The sequence below is a fragment of the Poecilia reticulata genome, linkage group LG17 (assembly GCF_000633615.1).
Source record: "Poecilia reticulata strain Guanapo linkage group LG17, Guppy_female_1.0+MT, whole genome shotgun sequence".
Classification (NCBI taxonomy): domain Eukaryota; kingdom Metazoa; phylum Chordata; class Actinopteri; order Cyprinodontiformes; family Poeciliidae; genus Poecilia; species Poecilia reticulata.
The window spans coordinates 25,884,260-25,901,598 of NC_024347.1; the positions used below are offsets into that span (position 1 = coordinate 25,884,260).

At 36.9% G+C, this 17,339-nt stretch overlaps 3 protein-coding genes across 4 annotated transcripts; all 3 read right to left on the minus strand.

Moving 5' to 3' along the window:
- Positions 1–475: 475 nt before the first annotated feature.
- Positions 476–3,274, minus strand: LOC103479845 (protein THEM6-like). Its single transcript, XM_008434525.1, has 3 exons — positions 3,167–3,274; positions 2,139–2,641; positions 476–1,697 (listed from the first exon to the last, which is right to left on the minus strand). The coding sequence occupies exons 2-3, from the start codon at positions 2,637–2,639 to the stop codon at positions 1,590–1,592; spliced, it is 609 nt and encodes a 202-aa protein (XP_008432747.1). The 5' UTR covers positions 2,640–2,641; positions 3,167–3,274; the 3' UTR covers positions 476–1,589.
- Positions 3,275–5,031: 1,757 nt separating this feature from the next.
- Positions 5,032–7,973, minus strand: LOC103479846 (protein THEM6-like). 2 transcript variants are annotated; one of them, XM_008434526.1, is made up of 3 exons: positions 7,884–7,973; positions 5,577–6,082; positions 5,032–5,490 (listed from the first exon to the last, which is right to left on the minus strand). In XM_008434526.1, exons 2-3 carry the CDS (start codon positions 6,078–6,080, stop codon positions 5,383–5,385), a joined length of 612 nt encoding a protein of 203 aa, XP_008432748.1. In that variant the 5' UTR covers positions 6,081–6,082; positions 7,884–7,973; the 3' UTR covers positions 5,032–5,382. The 2 variants fall into 2 exon arrangements, with proteins under 2 accessions (XP_008432748.1, XP_008432749.1); XM_008434527.2 differs by lacking the exon at positions 7,884–7,973 and adding an exon at positions 7,429–7,449.
- Positions 7,974–8,439: 466 nt separating this feature from the next.
- On the minus strand, positions 8,440–16,575 carry LOC103479849 (uncharacterized). The gene is made up of 23 exons (XM_008434529.2): positions 16,416–16,575; positions 16,137–16,274; positions 15,491–15,642; positions 14,717–14,820; positions 14,424–14,613; positions 14,109–14,234; positions 13,507–13,650; positions 13,223–13,358; positions 12,808–12,958; positions 12,467–12,603; positions 12,189–12,300; positions 12,028–12,091; positions 11,710–11,913; positions 11,339–11,484; positions 10,839–10,957; positions 10,620–10,741; positions 10,438–10,535; positions 10,228–10,364; positions 9,889–10,013; positions 9,652–9,797; positions 9,417–9,519; positions 9,189–9,325; positions 8,440–9,091 (listed from the first exon to the last, which is right to left on the minus strand). Exons 1-23 carry the CDS (start codon positions 16,543–16,545, stop codon positions 8,977–8,979), a joined length of 3,036 nt encoding a protein of 1,011 aa, XP_008432751.2. The 5' UTR covers positions 16,546–16,575; the 3' UTR covers positions 8,440–8,976.
- Between the last annotated feature and the right edge of the window lie 764 nt (positions 16,576–17,339).

Below are 17,339 nucleotides of genomic sequence, written 5' to 3' on the forward strand. Positions count from 1 at the left end.
TCACTTTGAATAAAGCTAAATATATTTCATTTTAAATAAGAACTCTTGTATTGAAGTTAGCTCTCACAATATTGCATATAAAGCCTATGATTGTCTGATATGTCTGTAGTTTACTAAACATTTTCCTTTTAGTCCTTCTCAATGAATCAGCCTGTTGTTTGAAGCAGTTTTCCATTAAATGTTTACATTTAGYCAATGTGTTACAAGTAGTAGATAAGTCCCTTTATGACAAGGATCTTTTTTATTTGCCGATTAGGACAGTCATGCTAAAACAGTTTAACTTTCACAAKTCATGTAACTCAGTTAACACAGCCTCAAAAGTGCAGTGCCTTCAGTGTTGAAACATCCATGGAAGTGGTGTGCTTTTGTTCAGCAGGAACAGTCAGTCAGAGTTTTGACCAGTATCATATCTTAAATGTAGGAAGATTAAATCACAATWAAATCTGTACTTCATTTGTAAGAAATKACCCAAAAACAAGGTTCAGTGCATTTTTATTTCAAAATGCATTAAGATAATTAACAAACACAATAAATAATATCTGACAAATCATTTTCCATAAATCAAAGAACAGTAAGTGGAAAATAAACGTACAATCCATATCCTCAAACTTCAAGGTATTAACCAGGATTTCCTAAACAGAGCATTGACAGCATAAATACATAAAAGATTAGGCATACATTTTTAAAAATCTTATATCTCTAACTAAGGACAATACATTAATTTGGTCACAAAAAGAATACTCTGATGCATAAATGACAAGTTTGCACATTTCAACTTTTTCTCAATAAGAGCAGAAAAACACTCTTGTGCGTGGCAGGTTTTGAAAAGTTGCCAGCAACCTCCTGTTAGCTGTTGATTATTATACCTGCCAATCAAAAACATTCCCTTAAAAATCACATGCARCTCTAATAAAGAGGTCATCATTTTTTATAATGGCTCTTTTTTTCTCAACCTGGTAAAATAAAGTGCTGATAAATGTTTAGCTATATTTTTTTAAAATAAGAGTATTCCCTTTCAGATTGTTAACCTCTTCAAAAAATACTGATCATGGGATTAAACCTCATCAAAACATGCTCAATATACCCAAACAAATAGTCCCTTAAGCATGTTTTTGGTTTTTCATTCTAAGTTATAACTCTGGTACTAAACTATAAGAAACAGGCTTGAAAAATATTCAGATTGTTTTGAAACATGCATTTATGCCGGTAGAATATTAATGTTTGCGCTACATGCTAATCTGAAATTCAGCGATGTTTTCAGATGAGAACGAAGACGTCTGAAAACACCCAACTCACAGTCAACTACTTGGTAAGTCACAAAGATAAAGCTTTGTTTTGGATTCACTATTTTAAAGTAAACGTTTCATTCAGTTCAAGTTTTTTTTTTTATACTTAGCTGCAGTAAATAAAGTTTTTTCACATCAAACAAACCAAACAATTAAGAAACAGTGTGTGAGACTGGCCCCAAATCAGAATACGCAGAGTATTTGAAGATGACTAAAACRCTCTAAAAGGTGCGGGTACGTTTGAGTGTGTGAAATGCTGAGATATGCGTCGCCACTCATGATACCAAAGTATCTTGTGTGCCTTCACTTGTTTTTGTCCTCCAGGCCGCTTTCTGCTCTCAGCGCCTGACTGCTGGCTGAAATGAAGCTGATCCAGTGTTTGAGCTCCTCTGGAAACTGTGGACACTCGATCTGTAAATAAACACAGCATTAAACACACTCTTAAAATTCACATGAAGGTTTGAGCCTTGAGTTCAAGTTGCACCAAATAACCAACTGACAGGAACTGTAAAAGTTTAAAAACACACAAAAAAGTAATGGCAATACCAAATTACACATTCAAAATTGCAAACACATTTTTATATWAAATTTTTTTGGATACGYATCTATGCATGCCATGTAAGCTTGATTTATCAAGTTGTTTGTAAAAACTTATTTCATATTTTTGCTTATGAACTACAATTATTTGAAAATGACCTATAATGGGGAGTTTTTAAATTATTCTTCGATGAAGCTGTTGCAAATGCTTTTCTTAAACAAAATGTGCTCAGAAATATCCATATGATCTAAGTGTTTCCCTAACAAACTGTGTTTATGTATTGTCAATTACACTCACTGTGCAAAACTAATCACCTGCTTCTTGTAGGTAAATTCCATGATGCTTTCTGGGCTGCTGCCCACCACATTCTGCCTGCAAAGCATGACTGCAGATACAAAGCCATCTCTCTTAGACACGAAGCGCTGCTCTAGGTAAAAGGCCTTATCATCCCAGCCTAGCACTTTGGTACGAATCTGGAAAGCCTCTCTGAAGGCCAAAGAGCGCCTATACCGAATGGTGGAGGCCCCTACTACCATTTTGGCCCCAAGTTTACGTGAGGCCATGAACACCCCATTTCTCATGTAGTGGTTGAAGCGGGCAAAGTCACACTCCCTCAGATATCGAGAGTTGTTCATATGGCCCAGGTAGTCTAAATCATGAGGAAGGACCATGCCATCGATGCTTTGCTCAGCTAGTATGTCTTCTATTCTGGGCAGGAACCATGCTTCTACAAAAACCAGGGCCCCTCGCAGGAAGTACCACACATCCAGGTTGCAGAAGAGGAGGAGGAGGGCGCTCAGCACCAGCAGCATCATCTCTGGAACAAGAGACCAAACACAGATTCAACAAATAAAAACTAATGCACCAAATTATAATTTACAAAGGTGTTTTAACAAGCTGTATGTATGGGATRGTGTAAAAATATTTTCAATAATATGCAGTTTTTGATTCCAAATGGAAGAATACATTACAGTGTTTTACTAAATAAATACTAATACTAATCAATTTCAATACATATAGGAAGGTACTCAATATACTATGAACTGAGCTTTCCCGAGCCGCTTACTATGTTTCCAGAATTAAAACAGAGAGACCTTATATTCCCACAGCCAAGCACTGCAACCTTGACACGAGTGGGAAGTTAGCGCAGCTGCCTTCAAATAAACCTGCTTTGGAAGTCAAATCTATTAGCCTAGCTGTTAGCAGTAGGAGGCTGCCGGCCTGTGGACTCACAGGGGGCAAATTCTGACGCAAAAGTCGCCACTTTGCATTAAACTATGGCGCAATACCAGCGCGGTCCAAAAACGTATCAGAAGCATATATCTACAAGAGTAAAACTCACCGTGCGTCCCTCAGAAGGCGCTACCATAGGACAGGATGCAACTTCAAGAAGCCGGTAGGTTCAATGGACATGACTTCCTGATGTGTGACGACACGGACCTTCATTGGCTGACTGTTGACATGGTTACAGGTTTATTATGCAAATGCGGTTTTTCTTTTTGATTTTTTAACAGCTACCTCMTGGAATATTTTTAATTAAAAGTATTTAAAAGCAATTGTACAAAACGCTCATCCAAAATTCAAATATTGCAAAAWTCTCCTATGACAGAAACTATGAACTATTTTAAATAAAGTAGAAAATTTTCTTTCCACAATTTGAAAGCAGGTTTAAATAATTTAACATCTGCTCCAATAAACTGTATTTGCTGCTTCACGCACGTTGCTTCCTTTATTTTTATTCCATTAGGTTACAATAAATTATCCTGACCAGCTGTTCAGACCAAAAAAACACATTCTTTATAGTAAGACATTAGGATAAACAGATTTGATAACAGTAAAAAAAAACAAAACTAAAAAAAAAACATTATAGCCAGATTACATGTTCAATTAATTTGGTAACAATAGACAAGACTGAATTAACAAAGGTGAAAAGCCTTATCTTGAGTTTCCTATCTTTTCCAGCGATTTATAGCAGTCATACAGATATGTTCCCTCTGAATATGAATGTTTAACTTACAACCATTTACCTTGTAAACTTYAATAAGGCTGCTCAAACATCAGCTCAAGTGGAAAACATAGTCTTGAAGTTAGCACCTGATTTGAACATTGCAATTCAGCAGTTCAATGAGTAAAACTAGGTTGTTAAATGGATATTTCACAGGCCACAAATGAAAAGCAAACTTCCGCTCATAAGGACAACACCAAGTCAAATTAGTCAGAGCTATAACGTCAAAGYTAAACATCACTAAACAAACAACCTGAAGCTAATGGGTTTTGAAGAAAAAAATCTTAGTAATCACATAAGTATTCTATGCCACCTGAAGTTTATCTTTTAAGTTTAAACTGATTGAAGCTCTTCAACACTGCATGAATTGCTGCATCAACATTGAATTGCGTGGAGGCAGTCAGCCTGTGGCTCTACATAAGTGTTAAAGAAGTTCATTTGCCTTTAACAGCACCTTTCGCCATTGATAACTCTGGTGTCTCATCTTCCACTAGTTTCTCCATGGTATTTTGGTCAGATTGGCTGGCCAGTTAAGTGCTACCATTGTCCAAATGAAATTTAGAATTTGATTTCATCTCAAAAGAGKACATTTAATTACTGAGCAACAATCTAGTCTTTTTTYCCCYCCATTGGTCAAGGYAAGATATTTCGGATGTTGTCTCTGCCTAGAAAGTAGCTTCATAAGTTAAGTATTACAGTTGTTGCCTATKACCTTTATAACCTTTTCTGAATGCTTTGAAGCTGCAGTTGACATGTTGTGAAACTTTACTAAACTATCAATCACTTTACAATTCATTTAAGGCTTCAACTACCAATGTCTTGGACATAATTTTCTACCGCCGTTTTTCTTCCATTCAACTTAACATTAATATGCTCAAATACAGCATCCATCTTATTAATACATAACAGTTTTGGATTCTAGACATTTGTCAAGGCAGCTATCTTGCCCCTTAAGACAGTAACAAAAATATTTTTTTAATCGGTCTTCTATAATATTGCATTTTGTGTTTTTATTAGCTGTGAAAAATGAACAGAACTAAATGCTTGAATATATCAAGCATTTACTTGTACTTTATACAAGAGCATTGGATTTAAACAAATGTTTTGTTCTTTTCTTGACACACACCTCTGCAGGAAAAAAAATAGCACTATATGTCAACAGCTGCCCTCAGATTGTACAACAGAAACAATGTATTCAGATGTTAAAGCTCAAGTAGTCATTTTTATTTCTAATATTTGTATGCTTTAAAAGCACATTTTGTTCCAGTAAGAAACTCACACCTTAACCCACAGATAAGTTTTATTGCTGCTGCTATAAAACCTGCCATATGTTAGATATTTACAGTTACAAAAGTTGTGATGTAACGGCGTACATCTGTACATTYTCAATGCAATGTACACCAATATTCCTGTGTTACATCTTTAAATGCTGGGTTCAAAGTACCCTTAGTGCAAAGAACAGGCTCAACAGTGAAGTAGTGACATAACTGTGCAGATTATTAATTTCTCTCTGAGACGATGGAGCGTCTCAGGCCGACATACTGTCCGTCCAACTATTTGTTCTTCTCCTCAAGGCCACTCTCAGCTCTCAGGGCCTGGCTGCTGGCAGAAATAAAGTTGACCCAATGCTGCAGGTCCTCTGGAAACTCAGGAGGCTCCACCTACAAGCAGCAAAACACACAGTTATTGTCATTTGCTGCTAGTATGTGCCCAGATTCATCCTGTCAGCCTTCACTCCCTCTCTTACCTTCCTTTTACACAGGTGCTGTAAGATCTTGTCAGGACTGCTGCGTATCACACTCTGCTTGCAGTACATGACGGCACACACCAGTCTGTCTTTAGTGGACACAAACCTTTGCTCCAGGAAAAAAGCTTTGTCATCCCAAGTGACGATCCGACTGCACAGATCGTAACCCTCTCCTATACACAGAGCCCTGCGGTAGCGGATGGTTGTGGCCCCCACCACCAGGTTGGCTCCGAGGGCCCGCGTTGCTTTGAACACACCGTTACGCATGTAGAGAGAGAAGCGGGCGAAGTCGCACTCCCGGAGGTACCGGGCATTGTTCATGTGGCACATGTCGATGTCGCGTGGAGTGACGCGTCCCGTCATGACCTGCTCTCCCGTGACGTCCCACACCGGAGGTTGAAACCAGGCCCGCAAAAGAACGGCGCCCRCTCGCAGGAAGTACCACACATCCAGAGTGCTGAAGAGAAACACTAAAACAGCGAGGACCCACGCCACCCACCACATCTCTGTAARGACAGRACAGATGGAAATAAATGATGATSATATGATGCTGTTCTCTTATATTTTGGTTTGATTTTAATGTTAAATATTTAACTACAGAATTTTTGTTTTTCCATCATAAGCTTTGAATTCAGGCCCTTACAGATAAACCATCTTGGGATGTGGTTGCCGTTAAATATATCTTGGATTAATTAGTACAGTTTGCTTTTCAGTGATGGTGTTGGTATATGTACGCATGTTTGTCACTGTGGATTCTTGGTTTTTTCTCTTTCTGCAGGGACATAAACAGACTTCTAGGRTGTTTTCTTGTACTGTCTGTATCTTCTTCCTCTCTTCTTACCTCTCTTTCCTTTTAATTTTTTCTGTTCTTTTCTTTATTCTCCCTCCTCTTTTCCGTCTCCATGTCTATTGCATTTTAAATGAACCTAAAGAATTATAGCAAAAGTTGCAAACAAATCTGTTGGGCTGCTTTTTAGTATTCAGAGTGCTAAACTCCTGGAAAGGACACAATAATACAAATGCAAAAGAGATTAGAGCCTAAAGAGCACATTAATGAAAAAAATCATACCTGATATTCCAAAAATGTACAAAAACAGCTAATTCAGTGAATCAATACAATAGATGCACCTCCCGGACCAATAGGTGTTTAATGCAACAGAAAATGATTTAAGAGTCTTTAAGTATGGTAAATATAATAATTAGAAATGTAATGTATTTAAACTTTAGCTGCCAAAACAAATGGTTCAATGGTATGTGGGACTTTAGTCCTAATACAAGTTGATGGTTGACAAAGCTTTCTGTCMTTTGAAATATTTAAAAGATGCGCATCTTTAGTACCACTTGTCTTTATTTAATTCTWACTCTCCATCCTTCCTCTCCATTTGATAATGTYCACATTATCAAATGGAGTGAGACCAGTGAGACTCTGCAATCTCCTGGTTTAGAAAACATTTTAATTACAAACTCAGCTTAACTGCATGGACTAATTTGTATTGGAATCTGTCTGCATGATTGGATTTAACTGACTTCTTTATTGTAGAGTAGCTTCAGGAAACGTGTAGTGACTAAACGCAATAAATCAGATTATTTRCAATACGTAAGCAGTTTACATATTCCATATTTTACGTTGAATTCTGCAGGTTCAGTGRTCAAATGGAGACATTTTGACTCATCATGGCGTCACAATTTGACACTCCGTGTTGAAGTGGAAAAAGCCTTTTGYATACTACACCTAAAATTGATTAAACTACTTACCTGTTTGTAATATACACATGTAAAGAAAGTGTAACTTAAAAAAATTGGCCAACAAAAAACATTGTTCAGCTCATTACAAAATCTGTGTGAAACTCACTCAGTAGCCAGCAAATAAAACCATATCCATGTTTCTTGTTGAAATTCTTGGATTTTCCGAGTCTCAGCAAATCCTGACAAAATGCTGCACTAAAGCCTAAACTTTTCACAAAATAGGAGCCCGCAAACAGGTTCTGCAAGAAAGGCAGGCTATTCCCGCATGAGGAGTTTGTCTTAACGACAAGCAGCTTCAGTGAATTAAGAGATTTCCACTGATAAACTTGTCTAAAACTCTAAAAAAGCAGTTTATGAATCAGAGCCATGGCCCAGAAGTACTGAACACATTTAAAATGTTGAATCTTAGTTTAAGCGGTCCTGCTTCAGAACGAAAAAAAAAATCTAGGCATTGTGGTTTAAAGACCTTAATAACTAATACGGCAAAGAAGTAGATGTATCTCATTTAACATAATGTAAAACTATGCAACAATCAAGCATGTGGGAAAACTTCAAGCTCACCTGCCGTGGTCGTGTCTTGTAGTGTCAGCTAAAAACGGCAGTCTGCACGGTTCAACTCAACTCTAAACACTTCCGGTAGTAGATTTCACAATAAAAGTAACACAATGCGGTGCTTCTTAAAAAACCTAGAATGAATGGAGGAAAAATGAAATCAGGCCTTGTAAACAAAAATTGAATGACTGTGTGGAGTTAAGTGAAGGACAGGTATATGTGGCTGTAACATACTTTTAATTAACATTTACTTTGACAAAAAGAGATGGACTAACTTCCGGAAGCTAAAGTGACGTAATGCAGACTGATAGAGTGGACAGAGGTGATTGGCTCTTCAATAAAACAAAATTATACTTTTAATAGTCACAAGATCTTGTTAATTTCAGTTTTCAAAATCACTTAATTGTATTAAATTGTATAATAAAGATTGCTTATTTAACGTTGTGACACCATGAGGCCAACTTGTCATGTCAAGATACTTGACTGATGAATAACTCCAATAAGCTATGTAAAACAGTCACAACACAGTATTTGTTTAGAAAAATGGCCCTGTCTATGTATCAAATAAGGCCACACACACACTTTAATTTCATATAAACTCTCAAGACACAAAGTTTAATTAATAAAAAGACAAGTCAGTTATAAAGTACCAAAAATTCAACCACTTGCTTTTTTCAGAAACCAGGCAAAACACATGCTGCTTCAACTTGTGTTTCCTCAAAAGGCCTTCAACAACGCTGTAAATAAAGGAAAATATGCAAAAAAGAAAAATGCTGATGAATAATAAAAAAAAAAAATTCAAGCCTTAGTTTTTTTTTTAATTAATTAATTAATTGATTAATAATTTGTCTAACAAGATGTCAAGTAGAATTTCAAATGCTATGCAAAAGAAATCCCATGCTAACTTGATTAGTAACAAATTAATACCACACAGATAAGAACTAAGGTAAACATGTACCATAACAAAGCATGTTAACTATATATATATAAAAAACCAAGCATGCATCCAAGCCATTTTCTAACCAACATCTCAAAGGTCACTGTGGATATTTGAAAAAGAAAAAAACAAACAAACAAAAAAAAATAATGTTCCCAAGAAGATTCACTGAATTTGTTGAGATCTGTAATCCATCACCATTTTCTTCATGTTCCAGTCTGACATTAGGTCACTCATTTCAAGCTCATTTCCTGGTCCAGCCAGTGGATCATGCTTGTGACTGAAAGAGAGGGAGAGCGTCACGATTAGAGCATTCCGGTTAGTTATAACTCAGAAGCATCAAATTTCAGTTAACAACAACGGAAGCAGAAGCTTACTGTTTCAGATGCTTCTCGATGGCTTTGCGTTCATACACAGTGCCATAAACTGTTTTCACAGGATCAACAAACATCTTCTTGGTCAGAGGACAGAGCAGGTGCTGGGGAACAAACTGTGGCACAGAATCCACCAGTTTCTTCAGGAAAAAAACAAAAGATACATAAATATGTTAAATTTATCCATGGACTATTACACCACCAATACTGTAAATACGCCCATTGATCCACCTTTTCCATATCATCCAGAGACTTCCCTGCATGTTCCTCCGTGTGCCTMTTGGCTTCTTGTTCRTACATCTCACGGCTTGTCAAGAATTCCTCAGCCAAAATGCTTAAAAAAATWWAAAAAAATAATGCATCAATGAAGTTTCATATTTATAGGCCTTTTGGAGAAGCAGAAGTTAAAGCATCTGGATTTTATTTTCAGATAAATGACCATGTGAAATACTAAAATATTCCTCACCTATCCAGAGGATCATCTGGTTCAGGAATGATGAGCAGCCCATACACAGCATCAAAAATCTCTTTCATTGTGATGTGAGCATTGTAGTTTCGGTCGAATATGTTGTGGCAGATCCGGCCCACACTGTTAACGTTGCAGTGGTACACCTGACATGAGGTTAAGAATTCTAACTACATAACATGAAGTTGCATATACTTGGCAAGAAATATTTAATGTTTCCACAAAGTGTCAGGATACGTTTGTGACAAAGCGAAGGACTGGAGGTTTCACTGGGTAGTCGGGTCCAAACTGACAGTACAGCTCAAACACGCCCGACTGGTACGGTGTGTCAGGAGGGCCCTGCATGAGAATCCTCCAGAATGCTGAAAAGATGAGAAACTCTTAGCACAGTAATAAAAATCATTTTTAAACAGAGAAAATTATTATTCATAATAGTCTGCTATGTGGTTCATAGATTTACTACCTAGTTTTTACAAATCACAATTTCATTTATGGCACAATTATTGGTCACTTTTAAAAAGTTAACCTGTAAAAATGTTAAGGAAAAAAAAAATTATAAAAAAAAAATCAACTTACTGAAATCAGACTCTGATGGAAAGACTCTAAAGAAGGGATGTGGGTCACAGTGCAGACTTCTGAGTTCCTCCAGGATCCGTTTTTCCTTTTCCATGAATCGTCCATCYTTTGACTCACAAATCTTCTTTTTGAGGGTACTGATTAAGAAAAAACAAGGCTTGAATTTTCCATTTATTCACCAATAGCTAGAAAAGTGATGATGTCTCCTACCTTTCAGTCAGGGTCACTCTGCCATTTATCTGACTTGGCAGGAATGTCTCTGGGTATTCATCATACCCATGAACAGCAAAGAGGCCCATTAATCCAGACTAGACGGAATGAAAATAAATTCATCATAAAGCCACAGTGATTCATTCATCTCAACTAAATGCAGACAAACAGCCATGACAGACCTCAGAGATGGAAGATGCATCAAGTTTTTTCTTGGGTTTCCTTTGCTCCAAGGACAGAACTGTCTCAATTTCAAAGAGTTTGAGGCCATCTTTGGTTGTCTGTGGCTTGAAACAACAACCACCTGGAACAGAAAGAAATTAGAGGAAGTAAAGAAAAGCTTCAAAATATGTTTACCTACTGTGGAAAAAAACTGGTAACTAGATTCAATAAAAATAAACCTGTTGCATTGCTGATCCCATGCACCATGTTGTTCTCCACATTTCCCAGGAGGATCGAATCAACAGTGATGTCAGATTTGAGCAGTTTCACTGTGACAGCTACAGGCTCTGTCTGGGATCTAAAAAAAGAAGAAAATAAAGGGTATCATTTGTTGCACCTCAACAGACAAGTGGAGGACAACCCATTTGTTAGGCCATACAGTTAAACTCAAATTTAAGCTCGACTTTCAGGAGGAGGGTGTCAACAGTCGGAMAGCAGTGACAACAGAAAAACAAGAAAATCTTGTAAAAGTGCACATCAGCGTGACCCCACATAGAGTAAAGAATCCAAACAACCCCATTTCTTAAGACTGCAGAAGGGTTAAKGATGTCCGTACACCTTGTGCAAACTGATTATACGCAGTGAAAGACCATGTTAAATTCTTCAAGCTTAAAATATGATTYTCCTAATCAASATAAGAASYGATTAAAATGTGAAGTGAAGCAGAAGGAGATTTTACCCAGAGTCGTTTCCATCGGTGAGGCATATGACGCGAAGTCTACAATCTGGGAATCTCTCCTTGACTTTTTCAAGCTCCCGAGCTCCTCGTCGTAGCGCATCGTACAGGAGAGTACAGCCACTTGCCTTCAGGTCACGCAAATGTTCCTACGAATGTGGAAGAGCATGATAAAAACCAAGTCCTGTTATGCAGCAGCTATTGCAGGGATTAAACACYGACTTAAGTCATCCCTAATTTTTTATRCAGTTTTCTTTTCAGTCAAAGCCTACACAATGTAGCGGGCATGTGTTCTTATAAAAACAAAAATGCACGTGGCTGTCTCTGCAGCCCCAGGTTATCAGACAGCTCTTGTCTGGGAACAAAGTRTGTACCTTGAACTTTTCCAGATTTTCAGTAAATGTATGGAGGGTCTTCACAAAGGAATCAAACTTCACRAGCCCAATGACATGATGGAAATCATAGGCCATGCTCCTGGTGGCGAAGTTGTCAAAAAGCTCTTTCACAGCATTGATTTTCTTTATTTCTGCATTTTCATAGCACTCTTCTTCCATGGAGGAACTGGTATCCATCAGTATCTGATGAAAACAAGTCAACTTTAATTAATTTWTGTCTGGGAAACTAATGTTACTTTATTCTGAGTTATTTTAGGATTAGAAGAAAAAAAAAAAAAAAGTATTTTCACACATTACCAGTATTGCTTCTTTTGGAGTCCTGGTAGTGACAAATGTTTCATCGTCTCTGTGGTCACCAGTCCTACACCACATAAAAAACAAAACAAACAAAAAAACTTGATCTTATTTTGTACTCTTCTTATGGCATACACATATAATGTATCATGTTATGTACTTACTTGGCAGCCAAAATATTCAGATCCACTAATTTTACTTTTCCATCCAGGCAATTATGCACATTGATCATATCAGGGGATCCTTTGTCCTTATAGAGATAAACCCCGAGGTTGTCTGGTTAAAAAGAAGAACAAATAACCTTATTGAAAAATAGCTAGTTAAAGAAAAAAAAAAAAACTCAGCACACCAGAGATAAAGGCAAATATAGAGTGGATATTTTGTCCCTTTAAAATTCATGGATGCTGGACTAAAACAACTGCATGTTCATATTACGATCAACCTTCACTCAGCATAACGAGGGAACAGCGAGTTGATCCCAGATYCTTCAGCTGCAGAGGTGGAGTCACATTGAGGCAAGTGAAAGCTTTTAGTCCTTCCACCATACTTCCAAAGGTCCACTCAACATTAACCTGAAAGCTAAAAAAAACAAAACAGAAAGCTGCAGAGATGAGTAAACTAGAATATTTCAAAGCTTTTGTTTGTTGTAAAMCACACTATGGAAGCAACCCTATTGTAAAAAAAAATCTAACACACACTTCAGTCCAAGATTAACAATTCTTCTTAAACAACAGAAGCATTATTCAATTCTAGAGAGAGAAATATTAGTTTGAGGATACGTACTTGTGACCAGACACCTTGTCGTGATGAATCCAGAGAGGATATGACCGGACAGAGCGAGGGATGCTGASAAGTATCTTCTCCACATCAGCAGCTCTCTTGAGGGAACATTCTCCCAACGGCTCTTCGGTGCAATTTGGGATTTTAATGCCATCTAATTTAAAGGGCACAATCYGAAATTTGTACATTTAAACTAAACCAAGAACAACACACATACTGGATGGATGGTACTGGTTATGGGTTCAACTTGGTAGGCATTAACACCACTACTGTTAGAACATTACCATAAAATAAAACTCTGGAAGCTAGTTAAGAATTGAASAAACAGCCTAACAAGTTTCAAAATAAAACTGCAGAAAGTGAGAAATCATGAATGCATGTTGTCCACGAGTAATCAAATTTAAGCTTAAAAAAATACCCTTGATTTTGTCGAGAACATCAGCTCTTTCAAAGACAGTTGGCACTCCAGGAACTCTGACTGGCTCACAGAAATGGTTACCGTCTTCGGACACCAGATTGATYGGAGCAAAGTCTTCATGCTCAGTCGTCTGGTTCTGTTGATGTGGAAGAAAGTTTTAAGAAATAAATGACACTGGCTAAAATTCATATAAAACTTTACAGAAAATAAAGATACGTGGACACAGACGGAAATATTTATTTTTATACAATTAAAAAAACAAATAAATAAAAGAATTTCATTACTTTTGCTTTGTTGATGAGGTGTGCCCAGCAGTACAAGGAGTTCTCAAAAACGTCYTGGTCCTCGATGGTTTTTTCCCCTCGCTGCGATCCTTGCTTGGGTAAAAGCTCTCTGAAGAGCATGTACAAGCTCTCCACAACGGCAATCTGCAGAAAATCAGTTAGCACATCGTCATAGCTACCGTTACAACATACAACACACAGTGAACTAGTTAAGATGGAAAAAAATATAATATAACCTCTATGGATAAGGGGTATCACTTTGCCATTTGGCAACTGCAGATACCCCTYATTATTACCAGGGTGGGACAGTGGGGGTAGCATCTGCTAATCAAAGAGACGTAATAAACACTTGGAGATCATGAATTGAAAGGATGACCTAAAAGAGGCTTCATATAGGCTCCAAAGGCCCAGGAGAAATCGCTCAGTTTTGGCTCATTATGTAGAAATACTCATGAATCCAACAATTTGAATGTGTATGTGCTAAGCACTATTGCAGAAAAATAAGACCAAAATGGATTCCTAAATTCAATATACACAATGACTAAATAGTCAAATTAATAGTTCACAATGAATACCTTCAATATTTACAAAGACAGACTTACCTTCTGGTTTCTGGTCACTCTCTCTTTCCTGCACAGTTGATGCAAGCTCTGGACGAGGGCGTTACATCCAGTCAGTTCTCTTACGTAGGCAAGCAACATTTTGCGGGGTACGTCTGTATGCTCTGCCTGAAAGCCCGTAGAAATAGATATTTTAGAAAAACTCTTAGGACAAATTAGAATCACAATTAATTTCAGAAACTATTAAAAAAAGAAAAAAAAAAGAAAAAAGGTTTTAAGTGAACAAGACAAAAAAAGAAGCTTATTTGACCGTTAAGTCTACTGGCGAATAAAAGACAACAGAAAGACAGTACTTACAATGGCATAAAGAGATGAGAAGAATACACTGATTCCTTTYAGGGTTTGCGACACTGAAGGCACAACATCGTTGAAGTAGAACATGTCATCACATGGAGTTTCTTCAGAAAAAGACGACAAACTGAAGGAGACGGTTGAGCCTTCCAAAATTCCACACTTCTTCAGTGTGTCRCTGATGGAGTATTTCCCTCTGAGGACAAAAATCACAACAACAAAAAAGTGACGGTGATGAGGACTACCTGTGAAAATAAGAGGTCAGTACAGTAGGAACACGCATCACTGTGTAGATTTACTTCTGATGAAGGACATRTCCTGGGATGCCACTTGTCTTTGATAATTTTTGTCTCAGGGTTGCCATTGTGTCACTTTCCAAGTCCACACAAACTTCAAAGTATCCCTTGAAAACAGAATATGAACCAGCATAAAAAAAATGCTCTCCACATTTTCATTCCAAAAACTAATACTGCCATATCTACAAGATATTCTAAATTAAATAGATAGATGCATCTGGCAACTTTACGGAAACTGCAAACAGCTGATTTTTAGTTTTGATGGTCCTGACCAGTGAATTCACTCATCTTTTATTTCTAATAAAACGTTCTTTACCAGTGTGCTTCCAGAAGGAAGATTTCAAATGTCAGTATTTAAAAAACAAAATTATGCCAGAGAAAGCAAAAATTCTGTATATTACACATTTTGTGGGATGCCTACGGCTCATTGAGGTTGTGAGAAAATTAGATACTCRGCAGATAACAGGAAGGCTGAACAGAGCTACTCGATTTAATCCCTTGAGATTTCAATCCATGCTGGACTTGCAAATGTTGGTAGCCTTTTAGAAATCTCAGTTAAAGCAAAGATCCACATTCTCTAGGAATGCACATACTGACTATTTTGRTAGTGCTAGTTACACTCAGCTGAAATATAAGATGGTAAAGACTAATAATAGTTCTTTTGGGGAAATCATAGCAACAAACAAAAGCTTTACCGACAAACACTTAAGRCTGAAAATTGGCTGCAATATTCTGACTGCCGCATCTCYAACAGTAAGCACCATGGATCAGCTCTACCTTGAGCATGACGTGGCATCGAATGACTTCTGTCCCATTCGCTTCACAGGGCTTTTGCTTTGGCATTTTAGGAGCCTGTCTTAGGTTTTCCTTTGGAGTGAAAATGGCATAGACTGTGTCACCACTTTGGATAWGTCTCTCTTTCAAAGACCCTGGAAAATAAACAATTCATAGTTAAATTGTTGAACATGATTCTATATCAAACAAGTGTTGAACATTTTTAATTCAAACATAAAATAGGAAAATGGACAGTAACCTGTGATACTGTACATAGTATTCATAGATACATACAACTAAGGCTCTGCAAAAAGTATATCTTTGTCCATCTTAGCCCAAACCTCTGTAKTCAAATGTCATTTTTAAAACCGTTACCTTAAAAATGAGCAAGTATGTTAGCAAGTGCTGCCTTAATTCACAAATGTTGTAGATGGGGGAAAAAATGAAACGAAGGGAAACAAACCAAGCTCTCTTGAATATTTTCTTTACTACTAGTTCAAAGTTCAGTGCCAATCTGTGTCCCAAATCTGTTTCTTCTTCTTCTCAATCTTTAGCAACAACTTTGGTTTGTTTTATGTTCTAGTAAACAGGTAAAATGCCTTCTAATACAAAAACYGTCTTTATATAAAAAGAGTTTATATCAACTTACACGTATTGAAGAAGGGATCATCTGTCAGAGGCATCCCATCGACGGTATATAAGCAAACCCCTTGGGTGTTGGCAACTTTTTCAAGGTAAGAGATCCGTAACATCAGATCTTCGACAGTGTTTTGTCCAGRGTCCATATCTGCAACATTCACATTTGTGGTCAAAGTTTCATATAGGGGCTAGAATTTGCTGTGTTCATAACTAATTGTACTAGTTTAATATTTGTTTTTAAATTTGGAGYATTCAAAGTAATGATAAAGTTGTCCTACTTCTCTCCTACCTTTAATCTGTTTCCGTTCGGGGCATTTAGGATATGTGTACCACAGACTAAATGAGTTTGAAGTCTTCAGTGGTGTCACAGTTTGGACCCGTYGCTGGGAAGMACTTAGTTTTTGAATAAAGGTTCTCATGTTGTTAAAACGATTCTTTTCCACATGACTTAGACCTGAGGAAAAAAATAGAACAAATTAACATGCAAACAATGCAAAACCTTTTTACCTTCTTTACATTTATCATGTWAAAAATAATGCTCCAATATCATTGATCTTATGTGATATACAACCATAAAGTAGTGATTACRTGTAAAATGTAAGAAAAAGTACAGCTTAATTTTTTTAAAATTGTGTCTTCAAAGCAATCCTCTAAAGAAAATARAGTTCAGCAGACGTTTGTTAAGGAACAAATCAACAAGCTGCATCATGAAGACCAGCGAACACAACTGATGCATCAGGGAGAATTTCTATATAGGAGTTTTAAAGTTATAACTCACATCAATCCATCAATCACATCAATTTTTAGATTGTCTACCGACACACAGCTTAACTGAGAAGCTGAGCAAGGACAGCATTAATCAGAAGGCAATCTGCAGCTCAGACAGGACAATTTGTTAAAACATATTCAAAATCCAATTCAAAACTACTTTCTTGATCCCAAAGTYAAATTAAATATGGAGAGGCAAGAAGAAAGCCATCCTGTCTTACTATATTTTRCCTTGGTCAATGACATAGAATGAAGGTAAAACAGATTCAAGTTTGTGTTTTTAACAGGACAAAATTTAATATGTTTAAGAGGTGTGAATATTTTTATAAAGCACTATAAAGACCAATATTACAATGACAGAACTTAAAATGTCTACAATTTGCATATGAACTGAGCCTGCATTTCTTGTGAAATTACCTTTGGCGTGAATTAGCACTGCAGAAAT